Genomic DNA, 18884 nt, shown 5'->3' with positions numbered 1-18884 from the left:
AAAGGAATTGCTTCTCACGCTCTGTACCTGGGCCACCCAAACCGTCTTCCCAGCACCGATTAAAACACATCCTTGCACCATGATGGTAAACTTGAAGAACACAAGAAGGGAACAGTCAGTATTTTGGCTTCCTATAACCACTGAAAACAGTGGGAGAAAGGAAAGAATGAAATTTTATTCAGACTTCTAGAATGTTTACAAAAAAGGTGATCTATTATAAAAGTTACCAGCGACCTTTATAGGACTTTTTCACATTATTCAAAATTTTGATATAAAATAGCACTTATCTAGACTTTTCTTTCCAGTCATTCAAAACTATTCCATGGCTGTTTCTCCCCTCGATACTGAGAGTTTGTTGTCAGATGTCCAGTTCTCTTTGATTCTTTCTTGAAAGCACAAGAAATGCCGAAGAAGAAAATAAAGCCCAAATCCTTGTTACAGGGCAACTCCAGGGACCATCATTGTTGAGGGAGGAGTGGAGGGAGCAGCAAGGGCTGCAGGGCTGGGAGGGTGAAGGTACTGAGGCTGCCCTTCCGCTCAGCTCTGCAATTGTGCCCGGTCCTCACAAACGCCCCCGCCGGCCTTCTCTCCTTCCCTTCAGTCCAGAGGTGTTTCTGTGACAATTCCCCTCCGCTCCAAAAAGGCCCCAAGTGGTGTGCCCCAAGGTTCTAGGGACGCTGTAGCCCATTTCAGAGGAGATCCTCTCCGGAAGCATGATTTACATGCCTGCGCCATTTCCACAGTATGCTTGCGTGAGAATCCTCTTTGGCATCACTTCACTGGCGTGCAAAACGCAAGGTTCACAGGCTTAGGGCCTTCACGTCTCAGCTTCTGCTTATGGTCTAATCGAAAAGCTGTCCGTGGCTACTTACCAATGAGGCAAAATCACAATGTACAACATACTCAGAAGCATCTTGCTTTGCCTATTTCACAGCAGAGCCCCTGGCGGGGAAGGGTCAGCCTCAGAAACAGTCTCTTGGGCAAAAAGAAGGTGCTGAACAAACAAATGACGAATCAATAGGTATGAACATCTTTCTCCAAACCAAAACAATACTCCAGAAATAAGCGGAAGGCGTTCAGGGAGAGCGGAGATTGTGTCCTGAGCTCCCCATGAAATGGAATGTTAACGGCAGTTTTCAGATGCAATCCTCTTTGGCATCACTTCACTGGCGTGCAAAACGCAAGGTTCACAGGCTTAGGGCCTTCACGTCTCAGCTTCTGCTTATGGTCTAATCGAAAAGCTGTCCGTGGCTACTTACCAATGAGGCAAAATCACAATGTACAACATACTCAGAAGCATCTTGCTTTGCCTATTTCACAGCAGAGCCCCTGGCGGGGAAGGGTCAGCCTCAGAAACAGTCTCTTGGGCAAAAAGAAGGTGCTGAACAAACAAATGACGAATCAATAGGTATGAACATCTTTCTCCAAACCAAAACAATACTCCAGAAATAAGCAGAAGGCATTCAGGGAGAGCGGAGATTGTTTCCTAAACTCCCTATGAAATGGAATGTTACGGCAGTTTTCAGATGCCAGGATTAAAATGCAAAAGATAAGTATTTTTGTGAACACTTAATATCCAGCTTAAGTGAAACTCACCAATTTCTTCTTATATATTTGTACAATAACCTCCATAATTATCTGAGTAGGGGAAAAAAAGTAAAATAAATCTATGCCTCCCGTTGTCCTTCGCACAGCCATCCCACGGACTGGGTCCCGAGGACAAAGAGGAATTCCGCTTGCAGGGTCCACATTTCCCGTGGAAGTCTCTTTGCTCCACACTTCATCAGACACCATCACCCCGGGGTGGGTGGCCTCTCCCCAGCTCCTGGTTATCTAGTGTCCACACCTGGATTACCCCAGCGGAACGGCATATGATTCCAGAAGCTGAAAAAACATACTGTCTTATTGCACTTCTTTAAAGGATTAAAGCAAGAAGGGAAGAGAATTATAGAACACGAACAGCCTTTGGCTACTACATGTAGGCACAAAATGTCCCCCAAAGAGGGTGTAACTATGGCCACAGCCCTTTTGAAGTAGGATGACTGTCATGGTGGCCAAGTGGCTGGAAGGGAAACTACTTTTAAGTGGGTCTCAACTTTGGAGGAACAGCACGCCAAACCATCGTTAACCAACTCAAGGCCTTTCATTCTTTAATTATGTACATGGCTCCAGGAGGTAATACAATATAGCAAGGCACATTCTTACCAAGAGATAAATTTGAAAGTCCTACAAGACTCTTCTCCCTATTGGTATTGTGACCAGGCGGAAGGGACGCTTGTGTCTTCAGTCTCTAAGGAGAAGTGGAGAAGATCATGCCCAGTCTCCATAGTGTGCCAAGGGAGATTTTGTCCAAGAGATGAACTACCTTTTCCCATCCTTCTGAAGTCCCCGGGTAGGGCCAGGTTGGGTTTTCTTTTGGTGTCACACACGCCAGAACTGGGGTTCCCAAAGGGGGGAAAAATCTTTTGTGCTTCTTCTTCACATCACCTTAGTGGTTTGTTACGCTCTCCTTCCTTCCCTCCTGCTCTCCCCCTCCCTATCAATCGCACCATCAGTCTTGCTGTTCGTTCATCTCCATGTCAGACACCAGAATGTTCTTCTCGGCAGATTCGCTGGGGTTGGAGTGGGTGCGGCTGTAGCGGGCGCTCTCAAAAGCCCTCTGCTCTGAGATCCACTGGCGCTTGTACAGGTAGATGGCTATCGCGACCAAAGTGCACAGAGCTAAAGAGGAAAGGATGACCACAACAATGGCCTTTGTGTTCTCCAGGAAAGCTGCAGAAGACAGGGAAGGAGGAAAAGAGAAAGGTCAACATTCAACCAGTGCACGCAAACTGGACAAATCCAGCCTAGTTTGGATAGCCAGATAGCCACTTGAGCCACCGCAGCTCCTAATGTTTGGGCTTTGCTTTCGAACTGCTAGGTTGGCAGGAGCTGGAACTAGAGACGGGAGCTCACTCCGTCATGTGGCACACTCGGGTCTCGAACTGCTGAACTACCGACCTTCCACAGCCTGCAGTTCAGCATCTTAACCACTTGAGCCACCGCAGCTCCTAATGTTTGGGCTACAAAGAGCCATATTCTGTGACTGTGCAAATATGATCATTCCTCTTTGCAAAATGTATTCTAGTGTTGGGGGAGGGGAGCCTCATCCATTCACCATTAGAAGCTCAGGTAATTCCCCTACTCCCACCCCCACCTTCCAAAACTTCACCGGCATTTTGTGGAAATGGTCCCAGGCTTATTTTGTAGCCATGTGATCTAAGAACTTGGGCATTACCTTTTAAAATATACAGACATTCTTAGAATCGCTGAATGCTGCTCAAAATACTGAACACGACATGCAACTGCGGATATACAGAACTGGCAAAGTCATGTGTTTATAGTCAAGTTAGCGGTTTCCACCTGAGAAGGAGCCAGAAGTCAGAAATGAGCCACCAGGAGACCCGCTTTCCAAGGGATGCTCACCTGATTTGGGAAAGTTGCTTTCTTCCACTGCCATGGAAAGAGGATAAGAAGTTGGGGACAGGGGAAAGAGAAAAAGAGCCTGTCAGTCCTTCACCCGTGTCCAGTGCCATTCACCCGACGGCTCATTTTCCCACCCTGTCTTTCCACGCCATTGGTGCTCTAACTGAACTCTGTATTCCCCTTTCCGTCTCAGGCAAGCTTCTCTGAACTGCAGGTAGCAGGACAATCAATGCTCTTGCACTTTTAATTGATCCCCCCCCCCTTAATTCTAACAAAAGTTAGAATGATAATTTTTAATGAACCAATTTAGAAAGGAGTGAGCCTTCAGGGTTTATGGAAGACAGAATGAAAAGGCAACCTTCTTCCTCTCCCTCCCTTCTTTTCCTGTCTAGTTACCAGAAATCTGTCTTTGTATCATGAAGATATCCACAAACTCCAAAAGAATTGCAAATTTCTATATTGGTCTGACTTAGTCCAGTAAAACTCATCATTCTAGCTCATTTGGGGCTACTCTATGGTGACTGCTTTCTAGGGACCAGAAGAAACACCATCGTATAATTCACACCTGTCACCTCTGTTTGATCCAGGCATCTACCCGTCCACGCCAAAGTGGCCACCAATGTTCCCTCTAAGCTGCGGAGTCTTGTGAGCAAAAATTCCACTTTGTGAGCCACCAACATTAAATTTGTGAGCGAGCCACTTGGCTCCTACAGAAATTGGTTTGCTCTGGAGCCCTCCTTCCTGAACTCAGACAAAAATGTGTGAGCCGGAGGCTAAAAAGCTGTGAGCTGGCTCACACTAACTCAGTTTAGAGGGAACACTGGTGGCCACATTTCCACTAAGCCCCTAAAATGAGATCTATTTATTTATTTATTATATTAGACCCTCCCCAAGCCCATTTGGGCTGTCATCGTCTGACCCCGTTCCCAAGACCAGCCCTGCTCACCAACTCCTGGGATTTCATCAGGCACGCCCCTCATATTTCCAAATTTTTCACGCATAGCCGTAAGTACTAGCCATTGGGTTTTTTAAGAGTGAGTTTCTGAAGATGCCAAATTATGCGCCAGCATGGATTACACACCACTACCCTACAGGACTCCTAGTAAACCACTGGCTCCTCGGGGTGGCCGTAAGTACTAGCCATTGGGTTTTTTAAAAGTGAGTTTCTGAAGATGCCAAATCATGCGCCAGCATGGATTACACACCACTACACTACAGGACTCCGAGTAAACCACTGGCTCCTCGGGGTTGCCCTTGGGTCTGAATCTCCGCTCCTTAGAAGCCTCTCCCCCAAACACCCACCCGGCTTACCTCGAGCTGCCTTACAGATGACCCCCATAGTGACATTGGAGCAGGAGCCCAGGCCCCAGGCCCCGTCACTGCTCTGTATCCAGTAGCAGCTATTTGGGCTGAGCATGTTCGGTCCCGCGTCTGGCCGTCCCCAGTTGGAGTAGTTCACAGCCACGTGGTTGTGCCAGACAAGCGTGCCCCCTGCAGAGAGGAGAGAGGCAGACTTGGTCACTGTGGGTGAGCGGCAGAGAGATGCCAGGAACAGACAGCCTGCCCACTGGAAAGCAGCAAGTAACCAACCACTGTTTTCCCCCAAAATGAACCTCCTCAGAGCAGAAGTCAAGTTGGAAGGACCCTGGCTGGGCACAAGTGGTGAATCTGAACAGCATAAGAACATAAGAGACGCCAATGTTGGATCAGGCCAAAGGCCCATCCAGTCCAACAGTCCGTCACACAGTGGCCAGAAAGACCAGGGCCCATCAGGAGGTCCACCAGTGGGGCCAGGACATTAGAAGCCCTCCCACTGTTGCCCCCCCCCAGCACCAAGAAGACAGAGCATCCCTTGTCCCAGCCTGAGGGTTCCTATCTCTGCCTTGTGGCTAATAGCCACTGATGGACCTCTGCTCCATATGCTTATCTAATTCCCTTTTGAAGCCGTCCATGCTTGTAGCCGCCGCCACCTCCTGTGGCAGTGAATTCCAAGTGTTAAGTGCATGAAGGCAATCGCCGGCCGAAGGCACCCACTTGGGGTGTGGCTCTTTGGGCTCACTCAACTGTTACAGCTCCAAGATTTTCCTGAGGAGTCAATCCAAAAGAAACAAGAACCCTTGAACTTCTACGCCGGGAGGGAGGGAGGCCTGCTTCGGGAGCGAAGTCACGGGGAGTGGCCCTGCCCTCGGCCTGCCTCAGTGACAGTTCTGCCTGCCATTTTAACTGTCTTCACGGGCTTTTGGGGAGGGGCTATGGCGCACAAGCTTGCACAAAGGAAGGGTTAACAGTGGCATCGCAAAACCGAAGGATGCTCGGGTAAGTAAAGCTCATAAAGCAGCAGCAGCAGCAGCAGGGTCTGCAGTCCGATCTGAGCCCAAATAAATTGCAGCTTCTTCCTCTTGTGAGCTCAAAGATCCTTCCAGATCTCAAGACTGAGGTGGTTCCCCAACTTGGATCCTATTAATCCCCCGCCCCCACAGCACTATTAGCCCTGCGCGGTGGGAGAACCAGACATTTATTTATTTATTTATTTAATTCAATGTATACCCCGCCCTCCCCGCTACGCGGGCTCAGGGTGGCTTACAAGGGCATACGCCAATATAAAACATATTTAAAACCATTTAGAAACCATCACTATACAAATAAACATTACAACCAATTATTAACAAAGTGCTCTAGATGTTATCTCACAGATGGCGTGTTTCACTGCTCTGTTGCTAGTATTGCTAGTACTCTGTTCCTCAGTGTCATCTGCTCCAGGGAGACACAGATGTTCCCTTTTCCAGGGCCAGGCAAGATGGAACAAAAATGATGGTGGTAGTGGCGGCTCCTACTCGTACGCCTGGTGGAAGAGCTCCGTCTTACAGCCCTGCAGAACTGCATAAGATCCCGCAGGGCCTGGATCTCCACCGGGAGCTCGTTCCACCAGGTAGGAGCTGCCATTGAAAAAGCCCTGGCCCTGGTTGTGTCCAGCCTGGCCTCTCTGGGACCTGGGATTGCCAGGAGATGTTGAGTCCCAGACCGAAGTGCTCACGGGGGAACATATGAGGAAAGGCGGTCCCTTAGGTAAGCTGGACCCAGACCATATAGGGCTTTAAAGGTAAGAACCAGCACTTTGAAGCAAATCTGGTACACTATTGGCAGCCAGTGCAGCGCTTTCAGCACAGGCTGGATGTGGTCCCTACTAGGAAGACCCATCAACAGCCTGGCCGCAGCATTCTGCACTAGCTGCAGCTTCCGGATTCATGACATGATACGGATCTCTGTCTTTCCTGCCCCAAGGAGAAGGGGCTAACTAACCACTGTTGTGGTGGAGAACATCGTTTAGACCAGGAGAAACTATCTGGTAGGGAAGGGTCACAAGTGCTTCCACTCACAGTGCTGCTATTTCTATCTGGAAGCCTCAGAAGTTGCTCTTAAATTTGAAAAGATCATGGATCATCCACATCATTGTCTGTTTTGATCCTTATTGGGGGGGGCACAATTTTATGATGTTAGAAATAACACAGACACACACATACACATAAAGGGCGGGAGACACCAAGAGGATTCTGCCGGCAGCCTGCCAGGGAGAAATCCAGAGGACCACTGTAGAGATGTACAGGGGGCTCTGTTAGGCACACTGGGTTGGATCCATCTAAATTCCACGCCCAGAGGCACAACTTCCCTGCTGAAGCAGCCACAGATGTTCCCAGAAAACCCCCAGGAGCAACATAAGGGGCGAGGATTGGAGTGCTGCTGTGGGAGGGGGAAATTTCTCCCCAGCTACACATTGACAGTGTCCTTCTAGTGTCCTGGCCCCACCGCTGGACCTCCTGATGGCACCTGGTATTTCTGGCCACTGTGTGACAGAGTATTGGACTAGATGGTCCTTTGGCCTGATCCAACATTGGCTTCTCTTATGTTCTTATGACAGCTTCCAACCCAGTGATGAGGTTCATTAAGCTTATATGAGACCCCCCCAAAAAACAACAACATGGAAGTTCTCTAGAAACAGCCCTATTAGTGTGCTGCTGGCTGTCTTAAGCTAGACAAGATCTCTCAACTTCTGTTAGCACAAGCCGCACTATTTGCCTTTATTTAAAATTTCATTGAAATTTGTCTCTGACCATATTTGGGTTAGAGTTAAACTGCTGAGATGAAGACATTCACCTGTCACAAACACATCCAGTTCCTTCCCTCCCATTAACCACATGCTTCTCAAGGACAAAGAAAGTACCTGCCTTACCTTTGGGGTTAAAGGCCATACCCAGCCAAGCCCCCTTGGATGGCATCTCATAGGCTTGCAGGTGTTCCCAAACAAAGACGTTTTCCATCTCATCTTGTACAGACAGCACGGCACCGCCAACTGTGGGGGAGGAGAAACAGCGGAATTAACACAGAGATGTAAAATTTCCAGAAATTTTTAAGACATAGGAAATACACACACACACATACACAATACCTACATCCTTAAAGCTGCATTTATTTTAGAAGAAGAAGAGATTGGATTTATACCCCGCCCTTCACTTGGAGTCTCAGAGCGGCTTACAAAGTCCTCTCCCTTCCCCTCCCCACAACAGACACCCTGTGAGGTCGGTGGGGCTGAGAGAAATCTGACAGAAACGGCTCTTTTTCAAGCTGTGCCAGAGCTTGCAACTGACCCAAGGTCACATCAGCAGGTGCAAGTGGAGAAGTGGGGGAATCATACCCGGTTCTCCCAGATTAGAGTCCGCACACTTAGCCACTACACCAGACTGGCTCTAACATAAACATACTGCTTTAACATAAAGTAGATGCACCTCAAACACGCAATTTTAAGGACCTCAAGTCCTCCAGGCATGTTGTGTTCATTGTCTGGTTTATTAAACTCAAGGAAGGAGGGGAAAGAGGTGTTCTCTCCAAAATAATACTCTTTGTCATTAAACATTTCTAATCAGAAGTGTAAATAGAAAATGTAAATCTTGAGGTAAACAGTAGCCTGGACAGTAACACTCCTAGTGAGTCTAGCAAGTCAACACCGACCCCTGAACCCTTCATGCGCGTTACAGCAAATTAACTGTAGACAAAATAAAACACATTGAATTAATAAACACGTCCCTGAAAATATGTGTATCGATGATGCAAAAGAATTCTCTAATGCTACAGAAATCTCTCTGCTCTACATGTATATGGAAATCTCTCTTCCTGAGAAGGAGGCACTTGAGTTCAGGTCGTGGACGGCCTTCTCACAGTGGCAGAACTTTAGCTCGTTCCCAGTGACAAGCCTCACAATGTGGCCTTGATCTCAGTTTACCACCTGCCCCCAGAAAGAGAAGGGCACCCGCCCTGGACTGGACCCTTTCCACTTTATCTAAATCCTCCTCTGGAGGGCACTACTGCAATGGATGGCATGTTACACACCCTGGTGTTTAAAGTGTGGGCGTGCCCAGAGGTCAGAGAACCTGCTGTCTTTTCGCTCTTAGCCAAGAGGAGGGTGTGAGCAGTCAGGTCAAGAAAAGCCATTCATGATCTCTCCCTCACTCTGTTGCGGTACTGAACAGGGGAAGGTAGATAACATGGTTACTGGTCCTTGATTTGGATAATTAGCAAGCAACCAGCGTTCCCTCTAAGCTGTGGAGTCTTGTGAGCAAAAACTCTACTTTGTGAGCTCCTGGCACTGAAGTTGTGAGCCAGCGATTTGGCTTCTGCATAAATCAGTTTGCTCTGGAGCCCTCCTTCCTGAGCCGAGACAACAGTGTGTGAGCCGGAGGCTAAAAAACTGTGAGCTAGCTCACATTAACTCAGCTTAGAGGGAACACTGCAAGCAACCGGCATAATATGAAAATGAGGCCCCCCAGATCTGGGGATTCTGAACACGGCCAACCCTGCCCACCTTTGCTCTTGTGTACACCAATGACAGCCGGGGGGCGAGGGGCACGGGTGGCACTAGGAAGTGGCATGACCAGAACACCACCCTCCTGAAAACTCCGTTCTGAGACGGCGGCCCGGCTCATGCTCGCGTGGAGCTTTCTGAAGACTTTTTACCTTTCTGACACTTCTTCACAGCTTCCTTTGGGCCCACCATGACCTCCATGTGGAAGGCGTAGCAGTGGTTCCGGAAGGGGATCCAAGAGGAATCTTCTACAGAATGAGGGCAGCTGCCGTTATAGTTCCACCTGTGTGAGGAAGGGAGCCCTGGAAAGGAACACTTCGTTAGAAGGGATTTCTGGCTCCTACATTCGAGAACCCCTGGCTTGCCCTCCCCGCTCTGCGAAGACCCCAGAAGCACCTGTGTTCCTCTTGCAGATGGCCCCCTGCAGCTTGGTGTCACACGCAGCAGTCCTCCAGGTCCCGTCTACGTCCATGTAGGCGCATCCCACGAGTTGCTGTGGCTCTCCATCCTGCCAGTTGGTGTAGGAAAGAGTCTCGTCTGTGAACCACACATAACTCCGTCGTCCCTGAAAACAACCAAAGGACAACCGCCACATTGGACTAGGTCCGGACGAGCAGCCAGACAGGCCCTTGTAAACAGGGGTCATTTCCCGCAGGAGCGCAGGGGAGCGGAGCTCCGGCAGTAAAGAGCCCAGGGGGTGGGCACATGCAACAAGCCCCACCCCCAGCTCCCAGCAGCCCTCAGTCAGAGCAAGAAGCAGCCAGGTAAGCTGCAGAGCCCCCCCTCCCCCAGCCCCCTGGTCGAAAACAGTCCAGTGGCACCTTTAAGACCAATTTTTATTCAGGTACAAGCTCTCTATGGTGCTGGAGAAGACTCTTGAGAGTCCCTTGGACTGCAAGAAGAACAAATCAGTCAATCCTAAAAGAAATCATCCCGGACTGTTCCCTGGAAGGCCAGATAATGAAGCTGAAGCTCAAAGACTTTGGCCACCCAATGAGAAGAAAGCACTCCCTGGAGAAGAAAACCCTGATGCTGGGAAAGACCGAAGGTCAAAGAAGACGGGGACGGCAAAGGGTGAGATGGTTAGACAGTGTCATAGATGCGACAAACATGAAGTTGAGCAAACTTCAGAGGACGGCGGAAGACAGGAGGGCCTGGTGCTCCTCTGTGAGGGCAGATCTGCACGTCCCCCCCCGCAATAGCTAGCAATCCAAAAGAGTCCAGTGGAGCGTGAGCGGTGGGTGTTGCCTTCTGACACACTTCCGGTGATGTCAGGGGGTGTGGCATATGCTAATGAGTTATTCTAATGAGCTCCTGCACCTCTTTTTCTATGAAATGACCCCTGCTTGTAAACAGCACATGAAGCAGATAATCCTTCCTGCCCCAAGGCAACAGGCACATGCACAGGTCTCTGGAGTTTCCCAAAGCATCACATAGCCAGGGTGGTGATTCACTGTGGAGGGGGCTCAAGGAGTGTTGTCCACGACTGCATTCCCCTCATCATGGCTCACTGAAGCACCCCTTCCCCTCGAGGGAGGAGCCAATCTAGTGTTCTCTCCCTGGGAGAGCAAGAAGGTGGGCACACATTCACAGGGGAGGTGGGATCTCAGTTTTTTTGAAGGGCACTCCGCCATGGCCAGTTGTTGATGGGGAAGGCTTATGTGTGCTTTCCCACGGTTTGTTAGGTAAGAAATTTTGGTTCAGTTGTTTTTGTTTCTGTTTTTGCTGTGAAGTCTCAGCCTACCTGTGGTGATCCGATACGGATCTCCGTTTTTTGGAAGGGCACTCAGCCATGGCCAGTTGTTGATGGGGAAGGCTTATGTGTGCTTTCCCATGGTTTGTTAGGTATGAAATTTTGGTTCAGTGGTTTTTCTTTCTGTTTTTGCTGTGAACTCAGCCTACTCGTGGTGATCCGATACAGTTTTCAGAGGTGGTTTGCCATGGCCTGCCTCCATGTCACTGCCCTGGTATTCCTTGGTGGTCTCCCATCCCAATACTAGCCAGGGCCGACCCTGCTTCGCTTCTGAGATCTGATCTGGTTACACTAGAGAGACCTGTCCGCCCCCCGCCCCCCACACAGCTTCTGCCCACTTCCCTGTCCACCAACTCTCACCGGCTTTAAATGAATTAAATTAAATTAAATGGTTTGGAACAGGTGATCTCCAGGTACATCCCCACTATCTAATTCTGATCTCCTGTTACTTTTCTGTCAATATCAGCTTGGATTCCATGGTCAAGCTGCCTTACATTTAAAGGGACCAATGTTCCCTGTAAGCTGCGGAGTCTTGTGAGCAAAAATTCTACTTTGTGAGCTCCTGACATTAAAGTTGTGAGCAAGCGATTTGGCTACTGCATCAATTAGTTTGCTCTGGAGACATCCTTCCTGAGCTGAGACAAAAATGTGTGAGCCGGAGGCTTAAAAAACTGTGAGCTAGCTCACACTAACTCAGCTTAGAGGGGACACTGACCACGTGTGTTCTTGTTTTCCTCAACTTGCAAGCCCGGCTTTGAACTGGTGCTCTGAGCCTTACCTCCTCGTTGGCCAAGCCGATCCAGAGTGGGCCACGCACGCGGTTGACTGCTTGGGTGAGGAAGGCCTGTGTGTAGGGTTCCATCACGTGGGTTAGGCTTGCGTTGAAGCTCTCACAGAGAAGCACAGCCTCCTGCCACGTGAGCGGCTTCGTCAGGATGCGATAGACACCACTGAGATACGAGAGGGTGGAGTTGGCAGCAGGAGGGACGTCTGCTGGAGAAGGGGCAAGAGTGGGGTCTGGGGGGGGAATGAGGGAAGACAAGGATCAGAGCTTTTGTGTGCTGCAGTAGTTACCCCTTGGGACTTTCCTCCAGTGCCACAAGCAGTGTAATTTCAAATCAAAAGCGCACTGAAGCTCAAATGTTTCTCCTAATGTTTTCTTTCATTTTTTGCCACCAGCCTGGCATAATGTTATTCTTAAGCTTTCAGCCATAAACAAACCTGCATCCTTTTCTGTGGCAAGGGACGTTTGAAATAATCGACACTCCGGAGAACCGCCAAGGCACTTCCTGTGATAAATCTAGCCATGTGACCAGTCGGATTGGAAGGAGAGGGCAGGAGCCCTCCTTCCTGAGCTAAGACAAAAATGTGTGAGCTGGAGGCTAAAAACTGTGAGCTAGCTCACACTGACTCAGCTTAGAGGGAACACTGGGGCACACTGGTGTCTTGTTATAACAGAGGGACAGAAGCGATGGGCATCGCCTGTGGAACACAGAGCCCGATCCCCCCCCCCACCGCAGCCGTCTCCTCCCTCTTCTCCTCCCTCTTCCCCACCCCCTCACCTTTGCTCTTCTGGCAGAGGAAGGCGTGTTTCTCCTCCTACTCAGCTTAGAGGGAACACTGGGGCACACTGGTGTCTTGTTATAACAGAGGGACAGAAGCGATGGGCGTCACCTGTGGAACACAGAGACGGATCCCCCCCGCACCGCAGCCGTCTCCTCCCTCTTCTCCTCCCTCTTCCCCAACCCCTCACCTTTGCTCTTCTGGCAGAGGAAGGCGTGTTTCTCCTCCAGGCAGTTCCTGTCATCCCAGCGACCGGTGAACGGGGGTGGGAAGCTATGCCAAAGGATGGCACAGTTGGTCTGCAGGGCACAGAAGCAAGAGGGTTACAGAGGCCACGGCCGGGCCAGAATTCAAAGCTGCGAGACAGGCGAGTGGCTGAGCAAAGGCTCTGGCTGTGTGGGGGGGTCTTCTTCTAGCCTTTGGGGAAACTGTGATTTACACGTGTTGCTACAACAGTTTGGTGCAGACACACTGTCCTGGTACCAGCAACACACTGACATCTGCAATGTTGGATGTTCGCTTTTGTTCATCGATACATGCTGCTTTTTGCCAGGCGCTGAGAGCAATCTACAAGCCACCCAGATGGAAACATGCAGAATTCCAGAGTTAATTCCCAAGAGGGAAGTGCGGGACTTTGGCTCACCGGCTTCTCATTGGCTGGTGAGGTTCCGTAGCCAGATGGCTCACCAGGGGCCCAGTTCATATACTTGACCGGTTCAGAGTCCACCCACTGGAATTCCTTCTTGGCATCATGGAGGCCGATCCACAGGTCAACGGTTGTATTCGGGAGAAGAGTGGTGATAAAAGCTACAAGGAGGGAATGGCAAGAGCCTGCAGGTAAAGCTGGCATGTGACGGGAGAAAGCGGTGGAGTACACAGAGAAGCTGGATGCCAGAGGTTGAATTCCACCCAACGTCCCACTGAATTTCCCCACCAGCTTACGATGCTTTGTCACCAGGAGTGGGAGTTCAATCCTGGCACTTTCTCTCAAGGATCAGATGCCTGGGCCTTGATTACCCCCGTGGCAAAGGGAACGCCGCCTTGCAACCTGAGAGGGACCCTGCACCTCATTACTGCTTCACATCACCATAGAGGAGCAGTCAGAACAGGTACTGGGGATGAGACAGACAGGCCTGCCGGTGGATACGGGCATAACCCCCCCACCCATTATTAATTAATTAAATAAATAAATAAATAAATTTCTAGCGCACCCTCCCACATAAATCAGGGCTCAGATCAGTGTACAACAACAAAAACACAATAATAAATGCACAGTTAAAACAATAGTTACAACCAGTGTTCCCTCTAAGCTGAGTTAGTGTGAGCTAGCTCACAGTTTTTTAGCCTCCAGCTCACAGATTTCTGTCTTCACTCAGGAATGATGGTTCCAGAGCTAACTGATTTGGCAGTAGCCAAATCGCTCACTCACAACTTTAATGTCAGCAGCTCACAAAGTAGAATTTTTGCTCACAAGACTCCACAGCTTAGAGGGAACATTGGTTACAACACAACTGTTGGCCCAACTAGATGGTGCTAAGCGACTTCAGACTGTGCCGCTGCTGCGCAGGGGAGGGAGGTGAGGAACAGGAGTGCCGGAACAGGTGGGGAGCCGTCGCTGTCCTCAACCAAAGGCCCGGCGGAACATCTCTGCCTTACAGGCCCTGTGGAACTGCACAAAGTCCTGCTGGGCACAGATGTGGTTCGGCAGAGCGTTCCAACAGGCTGGATCCAGGGCCGAAAACGCCCTGGTTCTGGTTGAGGACAGCCGGATGTCTCTCAGGCCAGGGATCGCCAGTAAGTCCTTATCTGCAGAGCACAGAGCACAGTGCTCTTCTGGGGATGTACCAGGAGAAGCCGTCTCAAAGATACGTGGGTCCCAGAACCTTGAACCTGATCCGGCACTCCACCTGGAGCCAGTGCGGCTCGTGCAGCACAAGTTGAAAATGGTCCATTTGCGGGGTTCCCATAAGGACCCACGCTGCCACATTCCGGGCCAGTCGGAGTTTCCGGGTCAGCCTGAAGGGTAACCCTGTGTAGAGTGAGTTACAGTAGTTTAGTCTGGAGGTGACCACTGCGTGGATTACTGTGGCTAATGTGGATTACTCTGGCTAATGTGAACAGGTTTGGTTTTGCCCAGTATTATTCCAGTAAGGACATTTCCCCCCCAGCATTCCTTCACCATTTCATCATCTATCAGGGATCCCTGTTTGTGCCCTTATGGAACTTTTCCCATTAGAATTAGATGTTCACCTGCCGGGGCCAAAATGTGTTAACTCCCAGAGGTAAGAGAAGACCAGGCACAAAGCACACTGGCATGTAAACACAGCACCCTTGCCGTGCCTTACCTTGCTCCATGTGATTGGAAATGGTGGCCAGCGTGCCCCCCTGAACCTCACAGGTGCGCTTTGCCTCAGGCCAGGTCACCTGCTCTTGCCCGTATATCTTAAAGCACTATAAAGTGAGAGGGAGAGAGAGAGAAATGAACAGCAGAGAGATCAGACGGGGGGGGGGGATTACTTCCCCACTGCTGTGGGTTGACTGGGGAAGAGATAATCCCTGTCCTTTCGCATCAGTCTGCTTCCTGATGACTGTGCCCACAAACATCTTCCATTGTGCAGCAGCCTGCAACAGCAGCGAGGGGCAGCCGGGTGACGACTATCCCGCAGTGATATGAAAGGAACTTGGGGGGGAATGAAGGCAGACAAGATGCTTGTTCTGGAATAACTGCCCCACTGAGTCACTTGAGCCTTTGACTTGTTCAGAGGTTCAAAATGTGGGTCAAAGACTGGAACAAACTGATCAAGAGGTTAATTGATTGATTGATTGATTGATCTTTTACCCCACTCTCCCCGCCAAGGCCGGCTCAGGAGGCAGTTAACAGCAGGAGTCAAGATCATCCTGGGATAACAACAGTGTAGCCAAGAGCACAGAATGCACAGATCCAGATGGGGAGGCTGTGGCAACGAGGCTGTCAAGGTTTCGGTTTCGCTTCTCTTCCTTCTGCTTCACGGCTTACCTTGCCATGTACTGGGGGGAGGGAGTTCCTGAGGGGGGGAGTGCATGTGGGTTGAGTGCTTGCCTGTAGTAGCCCTAACCATTTCACAAGTGGCACCCCTCGGCCTGTTCTCATGAGGTTTGGCCTTGGAGTCTCCGTATAAGCTGGTCTGAGCCTGAGAACTCGTGGGCACTCCATGAAATTGCTGAGCGGTCGGGTTAGAATGGATAAAAGGAAGTCCCTCTCCACCCAAAGAATGATGAACACATGGAATTCACTGCCACAGGAAGTGGCTGCGGCTACAAGCATGGACGGCTTCAAAAGGGAATTAGATAAGCATATGGAGCAGAGGTCCATCAGTGACTCTTAGCCACAAGGGATAGATAGGGGCTCTGGGGCAGGTGATGCTCTGTCATCGCGCTGGGGGGGGGGGGGGTCAACAGTGGGAGGGCTTCTAATGTCCTGGCCCCACTGGTGGACCTCCTGATGGCACCTGGTAGTTTCGGCCACTGTGTGACAGAGTGTTGGACTAGATGGGCCTTTGGCCTGATCCAACATTGGCGTCTCTTATGTTCTTATGTTATGTTCTTATATCTGTCAGGGTTGTCATAGTAACGCTAGGGGCCGAATGCTGACGTATGAATGGGGTGTGGGGTGCGTTGGGTTTTACCTATAACCTCTGAATTTCGCGCGCTTTCTTCAGTCCTGACAAAGATCCCGTTCCTGTAGTAAGCATATCTCTAATAAAGCATCACTGCCAAAAGTGTTGTGGAGAGTGTCTTAACTGGGGAGGTGACAGATTGTCAGCACTCCTCTATTACTCTTTACCCGCAACCCCAATCCTCCTCGGCATGGGGAACGGAGACGATGATGGAGGGGCAAGCGCGAATACCAGGTCTGAGCCTGAGAACCCCACGCACGACCCCGACAAGAAGGGAGAGGATAAGTCTATGGGCGCCAAGCCAAAGAAGCATGTCCTCTTCAAACACCCCAAAACAGATCGTTGGGAAGACCCACCATGGCTGGTGAGTACCCCGGGATTCCGTGGAACCCATGGGAGGATGGAGCAAGAGAGGTGCTGGTTGCACCTTCCATGCTGACCCAGACCTAGGCAGAAGAGCGGGAGGAGGACTCGGCCGCTGAGTGGGGCCAGGCAAGCCTTTGGTCCGAGCCGAAGGAAGGCTTCCAATATCTGGTCAAGAATTTACGTAAGCTGATGAAGGAACTGATGGAGAAAGAGCACTCAGAAGAGTCAGAGGAGGAGAAAGCTGAAGGCGAACCTGAGCGCCCTCCGGCTCCCCGAAGACCTGATCCTGAACGAGAACGGCCCCGCGACGCGCTGGAGGCCACCTTCGATGGCAGCCTGGGGAAGCCGGCATTCTTCGCCACCCAAGTGAGGAAAATGCTCCAGGAATGGGGCCTCCTTTTTTCCCCCCATGTCAGATGAGCAGAGAGTTGACTATGTGGGGTCCCGACTCCAGGAGAGGGCAGCGACTGGTTCATGGGGCTCTACAACGTCGCCGCCCCAGAGCTGCGAGACATTGATACCTTCATGCAGGCTCTGCACCCCCAGTTCGAGGATCTTTTAAAGCTCAAGAAAGCCCGCAACCGACTGCGAATTCTGCACCAGGGGACCAGGTCGGTGCAAGATGACTCCGATGAGTTCAAAGCCACGGCAGCTAAGCTGCAAAGCTGGCCCGAAGAGGTCCTAATCTAATTCCGCAGAGCAGGGCTGAATACAGGGATTCGCGAGAAGGTGCTAGCTCTGTTTTCCACTTCAGCCTACTGAAGAGGGACCCTGGACTCTCGCCTTGGACTCCCCCTCTTATGGTCGACGGTAAACCCCACCAGGAGGTGGAGAACTATTCTGGATTCTAAACTGAAGAGAGGCCAGTTGTACTATCTAATTAAGTGGAAAGACTTCAGGCCAGAACATAACGAACGGGTTAGGGCCTCTGACATCAAGGCCTCCCCACCTGATTCGGACTTTCCATAAGCATGACCCTCAGAAGCCGGGGGTGGGTGGGTGGGGGTTGAGCTTTGGGGTGGCTGAATGCTGATGTATGAATGGGGTGTGGGGTGCGTTGGGTTTTACCTAAAACCTCTGAATTTCACACGCTTTCTTCCGTCCTGACAAAGAACCAGTTCCTGTAGTAAGCATGTCTCTAATAAAGCCAAAAGTGTTGTGGAGAGTGTCTTAACTGGAGAGCTGACAGAGGCAGAGCACCAGCTTGGCGCACGGAGCGCAAACCTTGGGTTCAGCTACCTTGTGTAGCAGGTGCTGAGAAAGATTCCGATGCCAGTGGCCCTGCAGAGCTGGTGCCTGTTAGAGCAGACAGCGCCAGGCTAGACGGTCTGACCTGGGATATAGCTGCTACACGCAGAGTAAATTTGAGGGTGGAGCTATTCCCCTGGAATCCCTTATTTATTTACTGAGAGGATCTGCACCTTGTCTTTCTATCCACAGTGGTTTCCAAGGCAAGCTGGAAACACTTTAGTACAGAAGAATGCCAGTAATCATTTTAACAGACCGAAAGGGGTGTGGAGCAACACGGTTTCCAAGCGGTTCCTCTTCACACAGGCTCACGTTCCCCCTCCCCCCTTGTAGGTCTCCGCCACCACACCCCCAAGTGAAGAAGGAAACAAAAAAAGAAGGGGAACCAACGTACGTGGAATAGTACAAAACACCATGATAATTCTTTGTGACTGAATAAACTGGCTTCTGTATGTGTCGCTACTGAGATTGGGTCCTATTGGTTTTGAAAAAGAATCATTCGAAACGCGGCAGTTTGCATCCAGACTCTATGTCTCTATGGCTTATGGATTTCAGGATTATATGGATTTGCAAGAAACTAACTGAGTCCACTCCATGATGAATGTACGTCTAGTTGGACCATGGAATTACAATACTAAAGGAGTGAGACATATTGAGACTTTTGGGACTTTATTTCTCTGCACTATTGTTGTTTCCTGAAAGAATACCTTGGCTTTATCTAGTTATATGGTCACTGTGAGATTGAACTTGGTATTAAAACTATCATTATCTCTCCCTTATATATAATTGAGTAAGACGCAGCGTAAGACTTAGCGGAGACAAAATGCGCTCCGTCAGCCATTGGCTGGCCAGCTGCCGCTCAAGCCTGCTGCCATGCCATTGGCTGGGAGGCGGGAGGCGAACGCTGTGTGTGAACGGTGCGGCGGCACCGATGCACCCCTCGCCACGGCCCGATTTCCCTCCCTCCCTCCCCCACCCG

At 50.4% G+C, this 18884-nt stretch overlaps 1 protein-coding gene across 1 annotated transcript in view; it reads right to left on the bottom strand.

The window, feature by feature from the left end:
- Positions 1 to 1151: 1151 nt before the first annotated feature.
- LOC107117766 (C-type mannose receptor 2-like) overlaps positions 1152 to 18884 on the bottom strand; it is a gene marked incomplete at its 5' end in the record, with an annotated part of 25180 nt that continues 7447 nt past the window's right edge. The window contains 10 exons of the mRNA XM_015419929.1: positions 1152 to 2772; positions 3466 to 3492; positions 4777 to 4956; positions 7694 to 7813; positions 9472 to 9621; positions 9716 to 9884; positions 11851 to 12089; positions 12826 to 12934; positions 13279 to 13442; positions 14981 to 15086. Coding sequence (XP_015275415.1) covers positions 2552 to 2772; positions 3466 to 3492; positions 4777 to 4956; positions 7694 to 7813; positions 9472 to 9621; positions 9716 to 9884; positions 11851 to 12089; positions 12826 to 12934; positions 13279 to 13442; positions 14981 to 15086 — 1485 coding nt within the window. The remainder of the gene's footprint in view (positions 2773 to 3465; positions 3493 to 4776; positions 4957 to 7693; positions 7814 to 9471; positions 9622 to 9715; positions 9885 to 11850; positions 12090 to 12825; positions 12935 to 13278; positions 13443 to 14980; positions 15087 to 18884) is intronic.

Source organism: Gekko japonicus, unplaced genomic scaffold, assembly GCF_001447785.1.
Source record: "Gekko japonicus isolate JY-2015 unplaced genomic scaffold, Gekko_japonicus_V1.1 scaffold3781, whole genome shotgun sequence".
NCBI lineage: Eukaryota > Metazoa > Chordata > Lepidosauria > Squamata > Gekkonidae > Gekko > Gekko japonicus.
Note: the sequence above shows the minus strand (reverse complement) of the source record. Positions and strands in the feature narration are given on the sequence as shown.